Source organism: Mytilus edulis, chromosome 4 (assembly GCF_963676685.1).
Source record: "Mytilus edulis chromosome 4, xbMytEdul2.2, whole genome shotgun sequence".
NCBI lineage: Eukaryota > Metazoa > Mollusca > Bivalvia > Mytilida > Mytilidae > Mytilus > Mytilus edulis.
In genome coordinates, this window is record NC_092347.1 from 35,701,810 (window position 1) to 35,723,962 (window position 22,153).

Sequence of the window (22,153 nt, forward strand, 5' to 3'; positions counted from 1 at the left end):
TGAATTTGCAGTTTAAATGGATATATTTAGATAGTAATATGATACAAATTACGAGGCATTAATGACTAGTCTTGGTCCTGCAAAATAAAGATTTGAGAACTATTTTAAATATGTACAAAATCTTTTGAAATGCATAAAATCAAGAAATATAAATGAGTTGATTAAGATTTGTGATGTAATGGCGTCACAATTACATTATATCCACCATTTTCTACTCGAGGAAATGCCTGTACCAAATCATGAATATGACGATTGTTTTTCATTCGTTTGATTTGTGTGAGCATTTGATTTTGCCCTTTGATAAAGGACTTCTCATTTTGAATTTTCCTAAGAGTTCAGCATTTTGCTCGTATACTTTTCTCGTCATGATGTGCACCATTTTCATAAAAATGAAGAACACTGCATGTTTTTCTCGTTGTGGAAACATCATACACAGTTGCGAAACAAGAAGATAAGTTAAGAGAAGCTTAGTTATAACTATTTGGGTGCGTACATACTTTCCCGATCATTTAAAGTGTTAAACTAGGAAAAACTCCCAAAAATAACGTTATATACACATTTTGTTATGGTTTGTTATAATGGAAACTTGTTAAATGTGAAACTAAGTTTTTATTTTTTGAACGCCTAGTTGGGACAATTTTTGTATGGAAAAGTTTTTAACTTGAACTAATATTTGGGCAACATAAAAGCCTTAATGCACCCTTTTGTAAAAGTTGCTTTTTAAAATTTTCTCATCAGACGTTTGCAGTTATTGGATACTAAGCACATCATTTTAATCAAATGATCTGTTAATATTACTTTTCCAAATATTAAGACATGACTTCATTACTTTGTCACATTCTGGTGTGAGGCTTTCAAATTTCTGCATTTATTGCAAATGGTTACGAAATTACAATTGCCTCTTCTTCATAAGAAAATGACTGTACAAGGTCAGAACTATGACAGTCGTTATCAATTCCTTTGATGTGTTTGATCTTTTGATTTTGCAATATGATTAGGAACGTTCCGTTATGAGTCGGTACAGTTGTTATTCTCATTTAATTGTTACTCAGTCTCTCGTCATTTGTTTATGAATTCGTAAAGGAAGTTTCAATATTGTTTTCTGATGTTCATAAAACTTTGGTGTTACAGGTACTATATGTGTAGCAGGATCTGACTACCCTCCCCGAGCACCTTAGATCATCCACGTTTATTTTCTATTTTCTATGATGTGGGTTGTGTACATGTGGGCTGTTTTTTTGTGTGTTTATGATCAGTTTTTTTTTGCCATGTCCTTGTCAGTTTAATTTAGAATTATGAGTTTGGATATCTCTTCGATATATTTTGCCTCTCTATAACACTTATACGGTTGTTTAAAAAGATTGTTAAAATATGTATGTGCTATGAATATTTAAATGTTTGTCACTTACCAATATACTGTCGTTGGTTGCAGGTTATAACCCAGTAATTCAAGGATATCAAATCGTCATGGAAGGAAAAGATGGCATCGATTTTGGAAGTGGTAGATGTTTAATATTACAGCTTCAAAACAAAACAAATATAGTTCTGGATTCATTTGTAAGTCATACCTTTCGAACTTAGAAAATATTATAACGACTGGAAATAGATAACTTTATCTTGTCATGTTTGTTTGGACTGGTTTTCAGAGTAGACTGGATATAATTATAGTTTTTAAGATCTTAGAAAATTCATACTTAAATGTTGCTATACAGGCGTCACAAATATTGAAATAATAAAGTGATGCGATGTCGATTTAAACTTGTATAATTTTTTTTGGGAATAGTAATAATATCAACGATTAAGTTTTGCGTTGGATTTTTATATTTCGATTTTTTTGGGCAAATTTACATTGAAGTATCTGGAGTTTAATTTAAAGATATAATTAAAAAATGTATTTAGCTTTTCGTTTCTTTTTAAACGCATCGTCAATTCGTTGGATTTTCATGTTTCGAATTTTTTGAGCAAATGAACATTGAAGTATCTTGAGTTTAATTCAAAGATATAATTAAAAAATGTATAGTTGATAATTTAATTGATCATGCAATTTGCCAACTATTGTTCAAATAACAGATATACAATAATGTTTTGCTTTATTTGTACTTGTACAAATAAAGTCTCCTGTTACCCCACTTCCATGTTGAGCAAGCGGTAAAATGAATATTTCTGTTTCTTAACCAGTTCATTTTGGGGTCCTCTTCGCGGTCCACGTTTCAACTATGTCGATTTCTTTGAGAAATAAAAGACAATGATTTTGAATTTATTAACTAAATTTTCAAGTGATGGGAGTAATTTTAGGATAAACACAATATATATACATTGTTGGAAAATATACATATATTGTATATTTATTACCAAGTATGTGTACACATTTCATAATATTTTTTGACTTGGCTGTATTTTTATTGTTTGGGACTATATAACTTACACTAAATATTTTTTTCTCTTTTCAACAAAGGAGTAGGAGCAATAAAGCCCTTCTTTGGCCAAAAAATTACTGCAAATTTAAAAGTTATCATACATGTTCTTTATTAACTGAAAACTTTACTAAGGTTCAAGGTATTCAGAAAAACTTAAACAAATTTGACATTTAACAAGTTACCATGGCAGCAAAACATGACTTAATTTGCATATTTTGTAAAATTTCATGATTTTCCTTGTTTTTTGTCAAATTTTTAGCATATTTTAGATTGAAAAATTATGTGCGCACTCAAGAAACAACTTTATGTTTGGTGAGATTATGTCAATAGTTATAATAAAGCTTCTGTTATATTATGTTGTTGTTTTTTGGCTGTGCACGATGTTTCCACAATGGAAATACAGATAGAAAACTGCATAAATTCTGTATTTTTCATCGTTTTTGTGAAAACAGTACATATTATGACGTAATTGTGACGTCATCAGATAAATATCTTCATGTTTTTTCATTAATATTTTTTGGCCCTATGCTTTTCTAAACATTATGTGCCAGTTTGAAATAGTTATCAAAAGTTTCATTTTCTTGGGCCAAAACCAGGCCTTAATGCTCCTAACGAATTTTTTTATTCTTAGCATAAAATTGAGAATGGAAATGGGGAATGTGCCAAAGAGACAACAACCCGACCATAGAAAAAAACATCAGCAGAAGGTCACCAACAGGTCTTCAATGTAGCGAGAAATTCCCGCACCCGGAGGCGTCCTTCAGCTGGCCCCTAAACAAATATATACTAGTTCAGTGATAATGAACGCCATACTAATTTCCAAATTGTACACAAGAAACTAAAATTAAAAAAACACAAGACTAACAAAGGCCCGGCATCATACTTTTCATTAATACATAATAACCGTTTTTGTCTATTTGTGATCCCTGGCTGTTTTGTATTTTTTAAATACGGACTACATTTTTTGTGTTTTATGTTATCAAATAGCATTAATCATTACTTTTACTAAAACTCTGTTTAATACTATTATACCAATTTCTTTATTATTAGCAATTTTCATACTACAAATTCAGTCCAGGTGAACTTTTTACTTATAGGAAACATTTTACCTCATGATAGATGGTGTTCAGCCAATGTCTACCTATGGCTTCCTACTATACAACTTACCTCGCTTCAACCCGTTTCAACAACACACACACAGATTGGAAACAGATGTTGACACAACTGGATTTTCCGGTTTGTATAATATTCAATTTAAAAAAGTTTAAACTGAGCATGGCAGAATAACGGTTCAATTATAGTGGACGTTGTCATGAAAAACATGGGGAAAAAATAATGCCTAACAATTTAGCTTACTAGGCCATAAGGGTAGGTGCGATGTATTCTAATCACTATGTGTGTACCATTCGTCGTCTGTCAAAGGGACTCGGTAGTTGAGGGGTCTAAGTAGTCGAACTCATTCATTCAACACCGAGTTTGAATTCAGCACGGGGCAGTTACACTGTATTCCATTCTTTATTGACTAGATTGGCAGTTTTTCCAACCGAAGGTAGTTGGTTCTTTTCAGGGATTCCGGCTTCTTTTACCTATAAAAACTTACCTCCACGAAATGATGCAGTAGTGTTTAAAGTGGCGATTAAGACCAACCAATCAGACCACCAATCGTCGTCTGTCGCCAATCATCTGTTAACTTTAAAAAAAAAGTCCTCTCTGAAATTTCTGGATGAACTCTAGAAAAAAGCTAATCTTACAACATCTTGATACATGTATGGTCAGCATCATCAACTATGTTTGATTATTTTATCAGCCTGTATTAACTAAACATTAGATTTACAAAAAAAACCCACTAATTGACAAGTTTGATCTACCAAAAAACTAAAGAGTGTCTCTTAGTAAGATACGTTTACTTCAGGTTTCGTTTTTGTGGTTTTGCTTCAGTAAGAAAACAAGGCATAGTTTATTATTTTTGGCAGACGTATTTTATTATGTTTTCTCTCTGGTACCTTTGTTTCGATTTCAGTTATTCTTGACTGGTGATATGATTCAGTCTTTGGTCAAACTTTTAAACTCGAAAAGGATTGAGTCAATATAATCATGAGTCAGCTTTTAAATGGCACTTTTCTCCTTTTTAATAAATTAGCAATATTCAGCCGAACTTCAATCATCGACAGTGTAATTTCAATAATAGTATATCAAATTCTGCACCGTTCACTGTAAAGTTCCAAAGTTAGATGTTAGATATATATTGATTATCAAGATATATTCTAGAGCAACTTGCCTAATATATAAACGGGAAAGTTCCACAAGCAAACTGAATAATTAAACCATGTCAAATCTGTAGAAGGAAATATAATTGACAAATGAAGAGTTGCAGTGAAATTGAGACATTTTTGTTAAAAATTCACTTAACTTAAATACAGAATTCTAAATGACGCTAAGGAACGGGAATGCGAGCATTTTTGCCCTTTCAAAATATTTTAAAATCGTTAGATTAAATCATTGCTTACATGAACATAAGGTCATACGTTTTAAATTACTACCATTAGGTCTGTAAAGTTATATTTGGAATTTGGAATGTCCCCGCAAGCATTATTTTCCCAATTGGTAGTGGTTTGGTACCATCATTAATCATCAATCAGCATTATTACCATTTGAACAGAAAATATATATCAAGTTAAACTACATGCTTTAACGGCAAAAAATCCAATTGCCTTTACAATATGACAAGATAAAAATCAACTCGGATTAGAAAAAGAGAAAACAATTAATAATCAACAGGACACACACATTAAGATGTAACTAAAGAAAACCACTGTCCTTGAAATGAGACCATCACATTAATATAGATAGGTGTTTAACTTATATTTTTACCACAATACCTGTTTTAATCTTTTGTACTGGAATAGAATAAATATACACAGAAACACATACACTCATTTTTTATATAAATAAGGCCGTTAGTTTTCTCGTTTGAATTGTTTAACATTGTCATTTCGCTGACTTTTATAGCTGATTTTGCGGTATGGGCTTTGCTCATTGTTTAAGGCCGTACAGTGACCTATAGTTGTTAATTTCTGTGTCATTTTGGTCTCTTGTGGAGAGTTGTCTCATTGGCAATCAAACCACATTTTTTTTTATATATAAACAAATCATAAAATCGTAAATGGCGTAATCATAATCATCTAATATGAATGGAAAAACGGATGATATCATAACAGTTATATGTTGTTTTTTTTATTTGCTAGTACTAGTTTCACATTAAAGATAAGGTAAAAAGTAAAAATCACAAAAAGCTATCAACTCCGCGGAAAAGTCCCTAAACAAATAGCAATATCAAAAGCTCAAATAGATCAAACGAATAGACAAATGTCATATTTCTGACTTGGTGTAGGCATTTTCTTATGTAGAAAATGGTCGATTTAACCTGGTTTTTAAACCTAGCTAAACCTCTCACTTGTATGACAGTCGAATCACATTCCATTATATTGACAACGATGCGGAACAAAACAAACATACATTATATGTAAAAATGTCAAAGATAGGGGTACAGCAGTCAACATTGTGCTCTAATCTTAATCACTATAAAACAAACAAATATGTAACAAAAAAGCACAAAAATTAATATAGCCAAAGCACATTAGCAAAAATTAAAGACAATAGTACAATAATTTACTATGGCTTAATAACACAATATCGGAATGCATAATTCAACCCAGCTTAAATTAAGGAGATATGCTTAATCTTAATTCATCTGAAATATAAGCTTAAATACGAATATAATTTAATTTTACACCTAACCTGTGCTTGGAAAAGCATTTAAATTTTATTCATATGGAAGAACGTCTGAAATAGATACAATGTATTAATGTTTACCATCAGAAATTGGTTGACTGCTACGATGTGTCTATTTCTCATCTGACAACCGACATGTATGTCGCTGTCTTTAATAGATAGTTAGATGCAAGACGAAATGAGTCCTAGTAGCGATTTTTATGCCCCACCTACGATAGTAGAGGGGCATTATGTTTTCTGGTCTGTGCGTCCGTTCGTCCGTCCGTCCGTTCGTTCGTTCGTCCGTTCGTCCGTCTGTCCCGCTTCAGGTTAAAGTTTTTGGTCGAGGTTGTTTTTGATGAAGTTGAAGTCCAATCGACTTCAAAGTTGGTACACATGTTCCCTATGATATGATCTTTCTAATTTTAATGCCAAATTAGAGATTTTGCCCCAATTTCACGGTCCACTGAACATAGAAAATGATAGTGCGAGTGGGGCATTCGTGTACTGAGGACACATTCTTGTTTAAATGAGTGTTTATTTGCACGGTGTGTGATACATGCAAAACTGGATGTCGACCCTGTCAACGCATCCGGTCTGGTTCATGTAAGAGTTTATGGGATCTAAAAAAAAGTTTCTTATCTTTAGTTGTATCTTCTAAATAGATTAATAAGTTGGAACATTGGTAAACAACTGCTGCCTTTAAATTACAAGGAACTGACGAATAACAATATGACACACTACACAATGTTTTTATTTATTATTAAAAGGGAAGAAGAAATTAAACGCGATATTACTGTCTAGTAACTATACCACCTGCTTCATCATCAAACATAGTACATTTTAAAATAACATTATAAGACTTGTCAAAGGATTCGTATCGTTTATTAAGATAATTAACAATAATATATTATTACTCATGCATAATGGTGGTGAGTAAGTATTGATCACTTTCAACTGATGTTATTAAACAACCCAAATGTTGCAATGTCCTTCCAACCTTTTGTCAGTCACTCCGTCTAATATTTATTTTTGTCACACTTTTCACAGATACTACTAAACTTAGAGATTTGTATATCTTGTCACAAGCTAAACAGTGATACATTGTAATGTGTGAGCACTATTCAGATCTTCCTGTTTTTTAATACTTTTAGATTTTCAAAATAATATGAAAATAAGCATCGTCATTTATATTTCTTGAAACATTGTCCGCGGTTCCTCGAAAAAAAATTCTCCCAGAATTTCTTCATATTTGGTCAGTAACTCAACAGTGATGAGTTGTAACATGAAAACATTTTTAAAGTATTATTGATATGGAACTAGTGTATGCTTAGCACCAGTCGTCGATAACGTTTGCATTCTTTCTTAATTTTATCATACATTGTAATATCATAGGGAATGGGCATGGCCTTGTGTCGTACCTTTTGTTGTTAACGTGTATATTTACATGGTAAAATGAATGCTATAAAATTGTATGATAAAATGTGGGGAAATATAGAATTCTTCCGTTTAATTGATACATGTTCATTAAGATTTATCTTGATTTAGTAGTTAAATGATGTTACAATTCAACTTTTTCAATATTCTTGACATTTCAACCGTTCTTTAGTAATCACAGTTCGGTATATGACTCACCAATAAAGCTTATTAGGCTTTCGCTCTCAGTTCCTTCGATTGAGTTACGACAACGGAACAAAGTGTCTGCTAATCTTCCATTGGATTGAGAGAGAAGAGACCACAGTTTTATATGGTAGTAGTTTTATCTTTGTTTGGTGCATTGATACTGCTCTTCAGAATCTTACTTCTTATGACAAACCCTGCAATATTTATGTAACCACCCCTTGGTTTAACGTGCAAAACATATTGTCTGTCAGAATTGGTTATGGCTTTGAGGTCGTTGATACAAATCAGAATTAAAGAAACTACATTCATTTTTATGTACCTGTTCGGCATATAAAGTTATATAGCTGGGTCTGCAAAATTCTCCACGCCTCTTTCTAAATTAATATTGTATATTTATTAGCAGTCAAACCGGTCTTTTGATTTATTGTGAAACTACCTTCTTTGGGTTGCTGTGAATCGGATGTGGATATCAAAATAAAATAAACCCTTGTTATGGTACATAAAATCTTAGTCTCTTTACTGATTCAGTTGTCTCGGCAATACTGAAAACGTATTTGACTTCTCTGTCACTTTACACTAGTATTCCTTATTCTTAACGTATATTCAGACTGCAAGAATAAGTCAAACTTTGAACCATCATTTTTTTATTGACAACATATTTGTTATGTTTGAACGAAATGGTTTCCAACCGACAATTCGCATTTCTCATCTTGCCGACCTTTTCTTTATTCATATGAATGAGTTTCTCGTGGAGAATAATAAAAATGGTATTATCCATTAACTTCACTTTCTGTTATGTTCTTGATGTCATCAAACATAAACTGATCAAAGGTATGTGATTGCTAAAGAAAAGGAAATACTTTTTGTTGTTTTTTCGTTGGGATTTTATTTTGCCATCATGTTGGTATTTTCGGTTTTTCATCAACTGGTGATTTTTAAATATCAATTTGGTATCTTCTGCCTTTTTATCTGCGTTTTCACGTAGTTATACGAACAAAAGTAGACATAAAAAAAATACAAAAACCGTTATTTCTAATGTAACTAAAGAGTTTCTTAGGATTCATCAAAATTAATTCAGTCACAGGAAATAATCACTGTTGAATACCTAAAGGACAAATTGTCATTTATCCCTCGTTAACTTGTTTGAAGGTTAAAAAAAAGACGTCATCAAAGCTACAGAGCAGTATTATTTTTATCTCTTTTGCCTAATTGAAGTCAATAGGCTTGATTGCTGTAAAAATATTTTTTGTTCATAAAATGAACCTGATGATTAGACAAATTTTCCCTCCATAGCACGTTCCCAAACAGTTTTATTAACCATGATAACACATTTTGTTGCTGTTGTTTATTTGAAATAGTAAATACATTTACATAGATTAATATTTGCTGAATGAGAAATATATTTGGACCATTTGGGTTATAATTTTCTCCTCCACGAATTTTCATCTCAAGTTTCCGGTAAGTATCCTGCATAGTGCAAAATTAAAAGATTTCAGAAAACCAGAATAATATTTTACTAGTAAGTGACTTTCAATCGTCTCGTATCATGTCGAGATTCAAAACATCGGTTTATTTTCGACTTATGAATTTCAATGTCCCTTTTGGTATCTTGCCTATCTTTAATGATTCATGGAGAGTTTACAATATGACTGGTTCTCATGAATTTAGGCAAGATAAAATATGAAGAAAGCGGTAAAATTTGAAAAAAAATGTTTTGGATTGATGATATGGAACCTAAACCGAAGTAGTGTATGTATTTACGTGTTCATTATTTCAACTGTTAACAATGGTAATAAGTGAAGATAGGTTCAGAAAAGTGCCTCGGATGCCCGAAATTTAGACATATTGTTTTAATTTTTAATTACTCAAAGAAGAGAACCCAATTTTACTTGCGGCTGTCATGAATTTGCAATTTAGAGCCAACTGAAGTCATTTACAATTTGGTTATATGTTCAGAAATAAGCAACAATATTGTTTAAATTTTAGTACGAATGTTAAGGTGTTATACCTTAAATTTTATTACAGATTGAAAATCTTTTGAAAAATTGATTAGCTAGGTATTCATAAGTAATAAATTTTTCAAGGCGTTAATGCCTATAAAATTGACTATGGTAAGTACGGATGTTGAACTTCGTATTGATCGTAAAAGGAGAAAAATGTGTTTACCCTTAATTTATAAAACCATAAAGCATTATAATCGTTCAGACAAGAACACCCAGCGTTGACAAGAAATTACACTAGAAGAGATTCATTATGCTGTCTACGTATTTTTTTACTTATTTATTTCCTTATTTGTTTTAGTTCTTCACGATATTTAAATTCAGGTAAATGATACTTCAATCTTTCCTTAATTTTTATAAATAATATCGAATCTATGTTCTTTGAATAAATAATACGCTGATTCTTTTTACTGAAAATATTTCCTTATCGTCGTTCTTTCTATCATTTATACAGTCATAAAACAATTGCAATCACATTTGGTTTTTCTCATGTTCAAACAACAATAACGATTTTTGATCTTATCATTTATGATTTCTTGATATTTGTTCTGTATTTACAATTCACTAACATTGTCTTTAAGTCATTAATTTTCGTTTCCATATTAACTAGCCAATGTAACAACACACAACAGGTAACATTGTCCTTGTGTATTGATTTGAAATGTAAAAATATCCTTGTCGTGGAAGCACTATTAAGTCAAAGTGTGTGAGATGTGAGATGTTTGAATTCATAGTATTTTCAACTGTGAAAGGTACTATATATCGTCATGCAAAATCTTTTATAAAATATGATTTGCCTGTTTTTAATTATTATTATTGATACGCCTTTTTTCTATGTATCTTGATGCTGGTTTTTAAAAAAACCAATAAGCAAAATTAGTATCAGAACCCCCCCCCCCCCTTCCTTGGCTCCTCCCCCGTAATGACCCCAAAATAAACGTGGAATAAGTCACAAGAAGGTGATCTTCAATCGACAATCAATTGCTATCTCAGTGTTATTAAAAGTTGAAAAGGGTATAAACTAACGCTTTGACCCCTGTCAGAACCAAAATTATGAAAATGGTTCATGGTGATTGTTTCGCCAACCAGTTGCCTTGTGTATTATGACCGAACGTGTGCTACTGCCACCATGTTTTTTTCATCAGAAGTTACTCTAGAATTTAGGTCTTCTATTTAGATTTAATATATGCATGATACAATCTGCATTTCCCTATTATTAACGGAACAAATAAAACTCCTCATGGTTCAATAAAGTCGTTGGAGGCAACGCAGACCATTGATTAGTTCTGAAATTCGGATTTAAACTCAGAGAAGCTTTCCGGAATTTGTTGTTCTAAAAGAAAAACATTACCATATAGAGAGTAGATCGTTGGTTTTCCTGTTTAAATTGTTTTTTACACTAGTCATTTTAGGGCCCTTTATAAGTTGCTACTCTGTGTGAACCAAGGCTCCGTGGTGAAGGTTGTTTTTGTTTGTTTATTTACATATAATGGTTTACGTTTTACACATTGTGACTTGGATGGAAAGTACAATACGACAAGTATCGTTTTATACTGTCTTTTAGTAGTGGTACACAAGTGTTGCTTTCTGTCCTTTCAACCATTTCCCTGACTGTCGGCATATAATATATTGTTAAATAGTCCACTTGGTAAACATACCTTGAATAATCATGTTTGGAGTGTAAAAACTCTTTGTATGCTGTGGAAATTTCCAGAGCTTTTTATTCGGTTGGAATCTATATATATTCGATTGTCTATACTACATTTCCAGACAATCTAATAAAACAGAAATTTTCTTATCGAATCAAATGGTTATTCAAATTTGACTACAGGAGGCAACTCATTTCTGCAGCTCATATAAAGCTTTTTTGAATGCTTGAATTGTGATGAGTTGACATCAGTTGAGAGTTGCTAATTTCTGAAATAAAATTCTGAAAACCTTTAAAATTCTTAATTAATAGATACAAACATTTGTTTCTAGTTGATTGATAGTTTATTGGTCTGCAGTAGCCTTTTTACAGCAAATTATATAGTTAACAGTCGTTCTCTTATTTGTGGCTTAAGTCATTCTGTGTTTTAATCTTGATTGATTTTTTTTCAAAGTGTGAAAAGTGAAAAGTAAAATCACAAAAATACTGAACTTCGAGGAAAATTCAAAAGTCCCTAATCAAATGGCAAAATCAAAAGCTCAAACACATCAAACGAATGGATTACAACTATCATATTACTGACTTGGTACAAGCATTTTCTTATTTAGAAAATGGTGGATTAAACCAGGTTTTAAAGCTAGCTTAACCTCTCACTTGTATGACAGTCACATCAAATTTCATTATATTGACAACGAAGTGTGAATAAAACAATCAGACATGATAGGTAAAATGTGAAAAATAGAGGTTTAGCAGAGAGCATTGTGTTATTATCTTAATCGCTATAAAAACAAACAAATATGTAACAAAGTACAAAATAGCATATAGACCAAGCATACTATCAAGAATTAAAGACATTTTAAATACACAAATTTCCCATAAAACAAAAGCACAATGACGAGATGTATAAGTACGGAGACTCGTCATATATTTATCAAAGAAACATAAAAAGGCATATAGACAAAGCACAGTAACAAATATGATATACAAGAATACAAAAAAAAAAGTTTTACAATAGCATAATAACGGGATGTATAAGTACAAAGCTACTAAAATATCTTCATTATTCGCTTTATAATTTAAAAAAAAAAGATAATCATTTAGTTTTATGATATTTGCACAGAGATTGAATGCAATGCTATTTTTTCTTCTTCTTATATTTAATATAATTAGCTTTGTTATTACTGTCGTGAATATTTTTATTTCAGATCATTTTCGACTATTTTCTGGAAACTGGGACCAGTACGTTGAATGTTTATTTATCAAAGAGACAAATTCAATACAGATTCTCATTGAAATACCTCCGAATGATTTTAAGATGACATTATTTGATATTAGCATATTTGATGATTTCCAATTAGATATAGCCAACATAAACATTAATTTAAGCATGTACAGTGTCCATCAGGATCAACTTCATCTTTTCACCAACGGTTACATTTCTACGGTAAGTTCGTAAAGTGGTGAAATAGAGAAAAGTCTTTTCGAGGCCACACATATACATTTAATCTCCTGTAAACAAGGACTATTTTCATGTTGAGATTTTATCTTGAGGCCAGAGATATACAAATTGATTTATGGCATAAACCCCCCCCCCATAAGATATACAAATACCAAAACTTCAAAGGAGACAATAATGTTCAAGCAGCAATGTCCTCAGTTAGGCCAATTGTGCCTGAAATTTAGTTTTTATCAAATTTTACAAAATTTATTAGCTAACAATTTTTCTAGCAACTCTTTTAAAAACCACATACAAATTTATATATATGTACGGTACCATATTTTCAACAAAACAGTATATACACATGAATTTCTAGTCGTACACTTTGAATTTAACCTATCTGAATCGCTATTTTACATTACAGAATTTCAGTATTACGAAATCAGTAGAATTTATCGAAGTATGGGTAAGTGATTAAATTATTCATAGAAGTGATGAAATTACACAACAATACCAGTGGCACCAATAATAAGTTTTAATTGTTTAATAAATCAAGGCAACAGTAGTAAAACGCTGTTGAATAGTCATAACTCGATTTAGCCAAAACAAATCAGAATGACAATCTAAAACCGATGGAAATGTATAAATTATAAGAGGAAAACAACGGAACAACACACTGTTATTTAAACGAATAAATGGAATTAACTAAACCTATAATGTTTTCTATGTTTTGTATATATATGATAAGCTGGTTCATTAATGGACAGCCCTCACCCCAGGCAATACAATTTATGATAGTCTATTGATCTATGTCTTCAATGATATATTTTTATGTCTCGAACTTGTTTTAAAAACACCCATTTAGTTTATAGTTCGATAAAAATATATTCAGATAATTAAAAAATTAACGTACATTGTCATCGAATATCATTAGGATTAAAACAGTGTTAAATGATTGGGATATATTATGTTTCATATAATGTTAGATATTAACGCAGTTAAACAGATTTAAGTCTTCATGCACGTATAACATCTACCATAAGTCAAATAGAGGTCAGGTACAGAAATAGATTGATTGTCTACCACAACGTGGCCTGTGGTATCAGTATTAATACAATACTTCCTTTTTTGCATAGAAGTATTATCATGTATCAGCAAACAGTGCCGGTTTTGGCCATTAAACTAGGAAAATAGCGATTCATATTGTCATACAAACGCAGTGATAATGTATCAGTTTGATGATTGAAAAATAGACGCAATTACGATTTCATTTAATATCTTAAACTAAGAAACAAATTCTGAAAATGGCAATATACCTGCGGTTTTTCCCGACCTAATAGCTCCTCTGAAAACAAGAGAATTTCCTTGCTTCAAATCAAACTAAGTAAATTCACTACACATTCCTACTAAAAGTTACATTATCTGATTTAAAAAATAATGTTTGGTAAAATTAAGATTATACACATGACTGTACTTCATTTAGGTGATAGTAATACAAATGATTTTGCACATTTCATTTGAGATGTGTTTGGTAAAATTAAGATTATACACATGCTTGTGCTTCATTTAGGTGATAGTAATACACATGATTTTGCACATTTCATCAAAGATCTATACCGATCCTCTTCTGTTGCATAACAATAAAAATTGGTGAAAGACTTCACATTAACCTTAAATTGAATTTGCTTAGTGTTGTCGTACCTTTGCACTGTTCTTGTATTTATTTGTATATGATTTCTTTCAAGACAATTTTAGTTTGGAATTTTCTTCTTTTATTCTGGTGCATTTATGTTCTAGAATGCGAATATGTAAGTAAGTAAAAATTTTAAAAAATGCTGTCCTCTTCCACATAAAGTCAATCAGCAAGGCTATAGTTTCATTAAATAATTTAGATAAATTGATGTCATTGTTATTGTGCTTTCATAATACCATAATGCAATTTAAATGTTTTCTCTACTGATTGTCTTATTACGATTTAAAACATCCATTCTGTCAGAAATTACATGTTTGGCACGTTTTTATACCGCACGCAACAAAGTTGCGGAGGGTAAAAAGTTTTTGACATTTCCGTCCGTCAGTCCTGTTCTTTTCATCGCAACTCCTCTGAAACCACACAACAGAATTTCATGAAACATTGTAGATAATAAGGACATACTATGTAGATGTGCATATCGACAGGAAATTATTATTCATTTTTTTCTAGGAGTTATGCCCCTTTGATCTTATTTGCCTAAATATACTACTACAACAGTTTGTTATTGCAACTCCTCTGAAACCAGACAACAGAATTTCATGAAACTTTGTAGTAGTAAGGACATGATATGTAGATGTGCATTTCGACAGGAAATTATGATTCAGGGTTTTTTTTCTAAGAGTTATTTTATTTTATATTATTTTTCCAGTGACAATGATGAGACGTGGGGTATGTGAGCGCGCTCACTAAGGTTCTTTAATGGATATAGTGGTTTTTTCAATTATTCGAACTTTATTCAGAAACAAAATACGTGATATAAGTTAGATACAACATAATTCATGAAAAATTTATAAATTGCTTTAATTGTGATAATCGGAACTAACAATTACTCACTTAAGGATGTACTTGGGTGAGGTTTTGGAATTTGTGTCAAATGTTCGGACTCCTTGGTGTTTTTTCATACAATACAATGTAAAATATTTTTCCCCATAACACCCATTTATTTTTTCATATAAGACTTAATAGCTCATGAAAGGTCATTTACCAAAATTTTAGAAGGTTCTTGATTTTCTTTCTTTTGTATTGAGACCCAAATAATACCAATGCAAATATAAGGTAAAAGTCCGTGTCAGCCTTTTCCCACCATATTTTAAATCTCAAATATTTCGAAAAGGAGGTCCATGACCTATCAATATTTTTAGCTTATCTTTATCGTTAAGTGATGCTCTACCAGTTTATAGTATCAATTTTAATTTCTTAATTTCTTAATTTTTACCTAACCTCACCTAAGTAAATCCTTAAAGTAACTAAATTGTAGAAATTTTACACATACACTTTATACTTATTAGTGCGCATTAATACGTATCCAATATTACTTGGAAAGTTTTACTTGTCTTTTTTGTATTCCAGGTAACACCGGTTGACATTTATGGTTATTCTCCGTCCAAATGTTTATGTCATCTCAGAGACCGACATTGTGTACCGTGTAGAACAGCAACGACGAAATGCTCTGTTGGTAAAGGTAATTAAAAGTCAATTTTAGTATTTGGTCCGAGTTAAAACTGACTAGGTATTATCTTAGGCATCATAAGTTGTATAATATTCCGTGGCATTTTTTGCCTATCATGATTTTCTTGTAAGAGTGTTTCTGTCTTCTGAAAGTTATTACATCAACAAATGTTCTAGTAAAGTTAAAATCATTATTTCGAAAGTTTCCAGGCGCTATATTAATTGGGTTTCACCTGTACTGAATATTTTGTATCACATATGACAAAAGGGACATTTAAACACACAAAGTCGAAAACAAAATGACAAGTTGTGACAAAATACGAAAAACGATGAAAAGTTAAACAGTAAACAAACCACAATATACAATCGTGAGAATGAGCAACACGAACCCCACCAGAAACTGGAGTGATCTTCGGAAAGGATATATTCTTCTTGCCGTAGCCACATCCTATCTTTTTCCTCGATTGTGCCATCAACAAATATGACTTATCATCCGAAGGTAAAGAGAATAACCAGGAAGAAATATACTTCACATAAAATACATTCGCTTATAACAAAATTGAAGGGCGATGATGGATGAGTCATTTGACTTCTTTTTTTAAAAATACTGAAAAATTGAATGATACAAAAAAAGCGCATAAACATAAAAAGTCGAGTAAGACAGATAAAGTTATGGCCAACAGAAAGAACATAAATATATTCCATCGAAAGACTAGGTCTTTTACCTAGCATAAGGCAAATCAACCGCCCGTAAAATTGAGGGTTAACAAATAAATTTCTGTCCTAACTAACGACACCCATCGATAGGCTCCAGTTAACATCCGTTGATAAGTCATACTTGCAAAATTCAATTCCTAAGTTCTGCCCAAAGACGTAACCAATTTATAAACCACTCCCATTATATGCTTGACATGAACACGTGTTTTTATTTCAAGAACAATAAATAACAAGACCGTAGCTGATTGCAATAGTAACACGAAACCGTGCAAGAAAAATTAAGGTGATGTGCTAAGATAAAGAAGTTCTTTTTTTCCAAATTGACACCCTATCATGCATCTTTTATAAAAATCTAATTAATATTAGGAAGTTACGTGCTTCTGAATCGCTTTTCTTAATCTTTCTTCACCAAGAACACTCCAATAAAAAAATATAAAAATTCTGGAATGTATAAATACATATAAAATGTATTGTGTGTCTGTGTGGAGCAATATAAAGAATTAATCGCACAGGGGACCATTGCTTCCAAATGAAACATAAATGAAACACAATAATCAAGATAAACGACATGACGCCATGATGCCCCCTATGAAATGATATAACCTCTTACGAATCGGTACATACTAGTGTTATACCAATCACATCTTCACTAATTTACAAGGAGTGCGATAAAAACTACATATACAGATATTACAGGAATGGTGCAACATAAACTGAAACGGTCACAATAAGGAGATACTTCATACTTGTATATGTGAATGTGATTTGTACATATTATAGATAAGACATCAACTGTCATAAAGTCGAATGTAAATCCTGTTAATTATATAAAAGTATGCATTTTTATCAACTTTTATGATCTCGTATTGAAAGATTCTTATATTTTTTTCACAGAGATCATTGAAGCTCTACATCACAATGATTCGACAAAAGATTGGAATTCGTTGAAAAATGGAAAGACCGATCTTATTGCATGGTTATGTGTTGGGGGTTTATTAATGCTTGCATCTGTTAGTGCCTTCATAGTTTTCAGAAAGCAGTATGGCTCGTGTACAGGTAAACTTCATTTAATAATTGCCATTGTATTGTTTTACTGCATCATAAACTATTATTTAACAATGTAATCAACTAGGAACTAATTGAGGGTTTATTAAAAACTGTTAAATATTCTATATCAATTTGAATGCATGTTTTTCTACGTATGATATGTTTACCTGTTTCAGTGTACATCCAAGTTTTGCATACTTTACCATTTAAGATTATTAATAAATACAAATATACCACACTCATAAAGGTGAAGATTGAAATTCAGATATTTTCACCCTGGAAAATGACGTATTCGTATATAATGCATGAAAGTTGATATAAAACAATGAGGACCGAAACTTTTCCAAATCAATCTCTTTTTAATTTACGAAAATGTAAGAGATCAACAATGCACTGTTTCTAAACAATGACCTGTTTATACAAATGTTTCAATTTTTATATTTCAGATGTATCACAATGTATATCTTCAGAAACGAGTCATCCTCAGACACATTTAAACAATGAACATGTTAGTATTGATGAGGTATCCGAGACTTATCATGTTATACCAAACGAGATTGACAATAATGGAACTAGCAGAGAAAGTAATGAAGAGGTTTTTCCTTTAGTTGACTCATATAGTCTACCACGCAGTCATTCTGACATGAAAGAAATGATGGACACTTATTTTAGTTTTATTCCACCGGAAACCAGCTCGGAGATGTCAAAAGCAATTAGTGAACAAATGGTCGATATTAATCGTGAATTTCTTCCAGCGAATACTTCTGAGTCAAATGAAAATAACGAAGATCCGGATTTCACTCATGATTCGAAAAGTCTTAGCAATGGGAGCGTTTAACATCCCACAAAATCCGCACTGTTTTGATTTGAATGCAGTAGTCACAGATGAAAAAAAAAAATTAAAAAGTATTTACTCCACAAAAAAGAGACATTCATATCTCTAAAACTTAATTATTCACTATTAAAAGAGTAAGCTTTAATCATCACGAAGCGTTTTCAAATCTCATTCTGCAAACTTTTTTTCGAAAATTAACGAAGCATTGTGACTAAACTCATTTTTCTAAAGGAAATAAATACAGACATCCAATTACATTAAAATACGAAAATAACGATATTTTTAACAGGATATACTTTTTTTTTATTTTCTTATTCAATAGACACAAGTTGGACTACAAAAGTTCAAGTTAAAAACACTAAAAGACAGTTGGTTTTCGTAGAAACAATTGTGGCGGAGGGAAGAAACCAAATTTCATTTCAATTATGTGTCAACTAAGCATGTTCTTATTATTTATAACATTATGTTCTTCTTGAAACAAAAATGTGTTTACTTAAGTTCATTTATATTCAACATTCCAGTTAAATCTAGAATGTGATCAAAGAGAAATCTGTTTAGTAGAATTGGATTGATTTATGAATATTAATTAAACTGTTTAGTATTTTTGTGTAAATGACGTTTTATCTTATCTAGAGCAACAACACATGCACGAGCTAGTATATCTTATTTCATTTTGATGATCTAAAATACAGCAATGCTAATCTGAGTTAATACAGCTTATTTTCGAGTAATGCTTGTTTTCAATTCCTTTGTCTCCTTGAGAAGGGCATGATTTGGACCAAATGCTTAAGATATATGATTTATTAATTTATAAAGTTTTGTGTGTCTTTTGAAAAGATGTAATAGTTTGAGCTTCTATCATTGAAATTGATATGTAAGTATAAGATTAGCATTGAGACAAGTTTATAGCATATATACTATCCAATTTACCTATACTTCATTTCAGAGCTATGACATAAATAGCTTTAAAATGGGAATAACTAATCACACAAAATCGTTCAAATGATACTTGATGTATCAGGCTCTTGCCAACGTTTGATATGTAATCTTAATTATATACTATCTTATTTGACATTTGTATTACTGTCACGTTTATCCCAAGAACGTGGATGGATATATACTATGACATCAATGTTTTACATGATTATGGTTTTTATACAATGGCAGCTGTATAAATGTATCAACGATATGTGTTGACTGTAGCAAACATATATTTAATTAGTTTTCTAAGGTTGCTGATTATATGAGTAACATGATTTGCGATGTGACTTTCTGTTTTCATGTTTTCTTCTAAGAAATCGTTATTATTAAACTATTTCCAAGTTAAACAATGTAGATAATCTGTGATTGTAAATCTAGTGATAGATATAATAGATGTAAACAATATTTTTATATATATTTTTCTTAACAAAAACTTACTGATGCTACCTAATGACAAACCAGTTTATACAATTTACATTAAATAAATGATAGTTTGAAAAAGATAAATATTAGGAAAAACAAAGATTTAAAGACAAGAAACAGTCAAAAAAGCATCGTTCCTTCATTACATCGGTTTTTATTTTGAATATATTTCCCTCTTATTACGTGTGTCATTTCTTTTCTCATACGAGTATTGACAATCGTCAGGATTTTGCTTGTTCTTGTAAATATTTCTTCAGGCTTATACCTTACAAACGAAACACTAGTATGCTTTTATATAATTCATCAGTTAGAAACATGAAATCCATCAACTTTATCTTCTTTTTTTTATTAACGATGCTTCACCTCTTTTTTACACTACAGGGCATTAGTAGTTATTACATTTGCATTAATGAAACACCGTATTATATTTTGTATAATGGGTTTTCATTTATACTCTGGGCATTAATAGTTATAACTTTTGCATTTTTGAAACACCGTATTGTATTTTGTATCATGGGATTTCATTTATACTCTGGGCATTAATAGTTATAACTTTTGCATTTTTGAAACAACGTATTGTATTTTGTATCATTTCCCCAACCTTTAAATTTGATTCACAATGAATCTTTACGAACAGTGGCATTAATCCCTATCAAGCAGTCTTTTAAATCTCATGTTTATTTTGAGAAGAAATATTTGTATGTAAAGTATATTTTTGAAATTATTGTTTAATCTTTTGATCGTTTTAAATGATAAAAATAATCATTATTGGGAAACAAACTAACACGTGCTTATATGCTGCTTATTTCATTATATTTGTATTTAACCGTATAACACAATCAGTTAATTTTCCACTTATGAAAATTGAATATCATGAGAGATATTGATACACAAATGTTTTTTAGACCTTCACTGTTAAAGTCGAAGGGGCTTATAGGTTTTCCCACCATCTATCCGTCCATCATTCTCTTCTCTCAATTATTTGATAAATATTTGGTATAAAGACATACCATATGAAATCAGAAAAGTTTTTTTGATAGGGCGATTTTTTTGAAATTTTTGCATTTGGACAAAAAATATCAGTAATTGACCACGTATTGTTTGACTCAAGCTCTGTATTTCTTTCTCTACACATTACCAATACGTTACAAAAAACATGTCGTAGGTGAAAATACTTCAACTGATTGTATTCCAAATACTTTATCTGTAGATAAAAAAAATGTAATTGAACCATTCATATATTAAGGCTAACATAATTCTTCAATTTCACCCAAGTCCAATAAGGATTTTTTTATTTTTATATCAAAATTATAGTTCACATAGAATTGACTTATTTCTCAGGAATAATATGTCTTTTCAGTGATTTTAACCGATATTTGGTAGGCAGTTTTTTTTATTACATTGTCAATTATTCCACAATAAATCCTTTTTTTTTGTATCATGTTTATTATATCTTTATTATGTATTTTGTATAATGGTGATTTCGACAATCAATATGTATTATCTTTAAATGTCTTGATATTATTTTCAGTAGTAAAAAGTTAATAAGAAAGCTTAAGCTCTTTTCATTTATTGATTCAATACAAAGCGCCATACTTCTACATTTGATTAAGAATTTAAGTCTTTATCTGTTTTTCAGTAGATTTGTTTGTTGAATTAAAAAAAAACGTATGTGTACTGAGTAGTAGAAAGTGTTATTAGCTTTTTTTGTGCAACTGTTACATTTTGCTAAGATTTGTTCAGAAAAAAAGAAATGACAAATCCCTACTTAGCGAAATTTTGATTTCTATAGTAAAGGATTTATCTAATCTGAATTTGTTAACAGGTATTTTTTTATACATGAAATAATTTCCCTGAAGTGTTGAAGTCACAAGGTTAAAATCTGAGTAAAACTTTGCTCGAACTTGGGTATTTAAGATTCAAGATCACATACTTAAAAATATTTTTGACACATTTACTGCACGCTGAATCTTTCTATTGTCGAAATATTAAGGATAAATTTACCCCAAGAGGATATTACCTTAGGTGTTTTCGACAAAACTGTTCGGAAA

At 30.8% G+C, this 22,153-nt stretch overlaps 1 protein-coding gene across 1 annotated transcript in view; it reads left to right on the plus strand.

The window, feature by feature from the left end:
• Positions 1-21,654, plus strand: part of LOC139519616 (uncharacterized) — a 64,358-nt gene extending 42,704 nt beyond the window's left edge. The window contains exons 4-10 of the mRNA XM_071311809.1: positions 1,433-1,557; positions 3,515-3,653; positions 12,665-12,903; positions 13,322-13,363; positions 16,001-16,112; positions 17,711-17,872; positions 18,310-21,654. Coding sequence (XP_071167910.1) covers positions 1,433-1,557; positions 3,515-3,653; positions 12,665-12,903; positions 13,322-13,363; positions 16,001-16,112; positions 17,711-17,872; positions 18,310-18,701 — 1,211 coding nt within the window. The 3' untranslated portion in view covers positions 18,702-21,654. The remainder of the gene's footprint in view (positions 1-1,432; positions 1,558-3,514; positions 3,654-12,664; positions 12,904-13,321; positions 13,364-16,000; positions 16,113-17,710; positions 17,873-18,309) is intronic.
• The last annotated feature ends 499 nt before the right edge of the window (positions 21,655-22,153 follow it).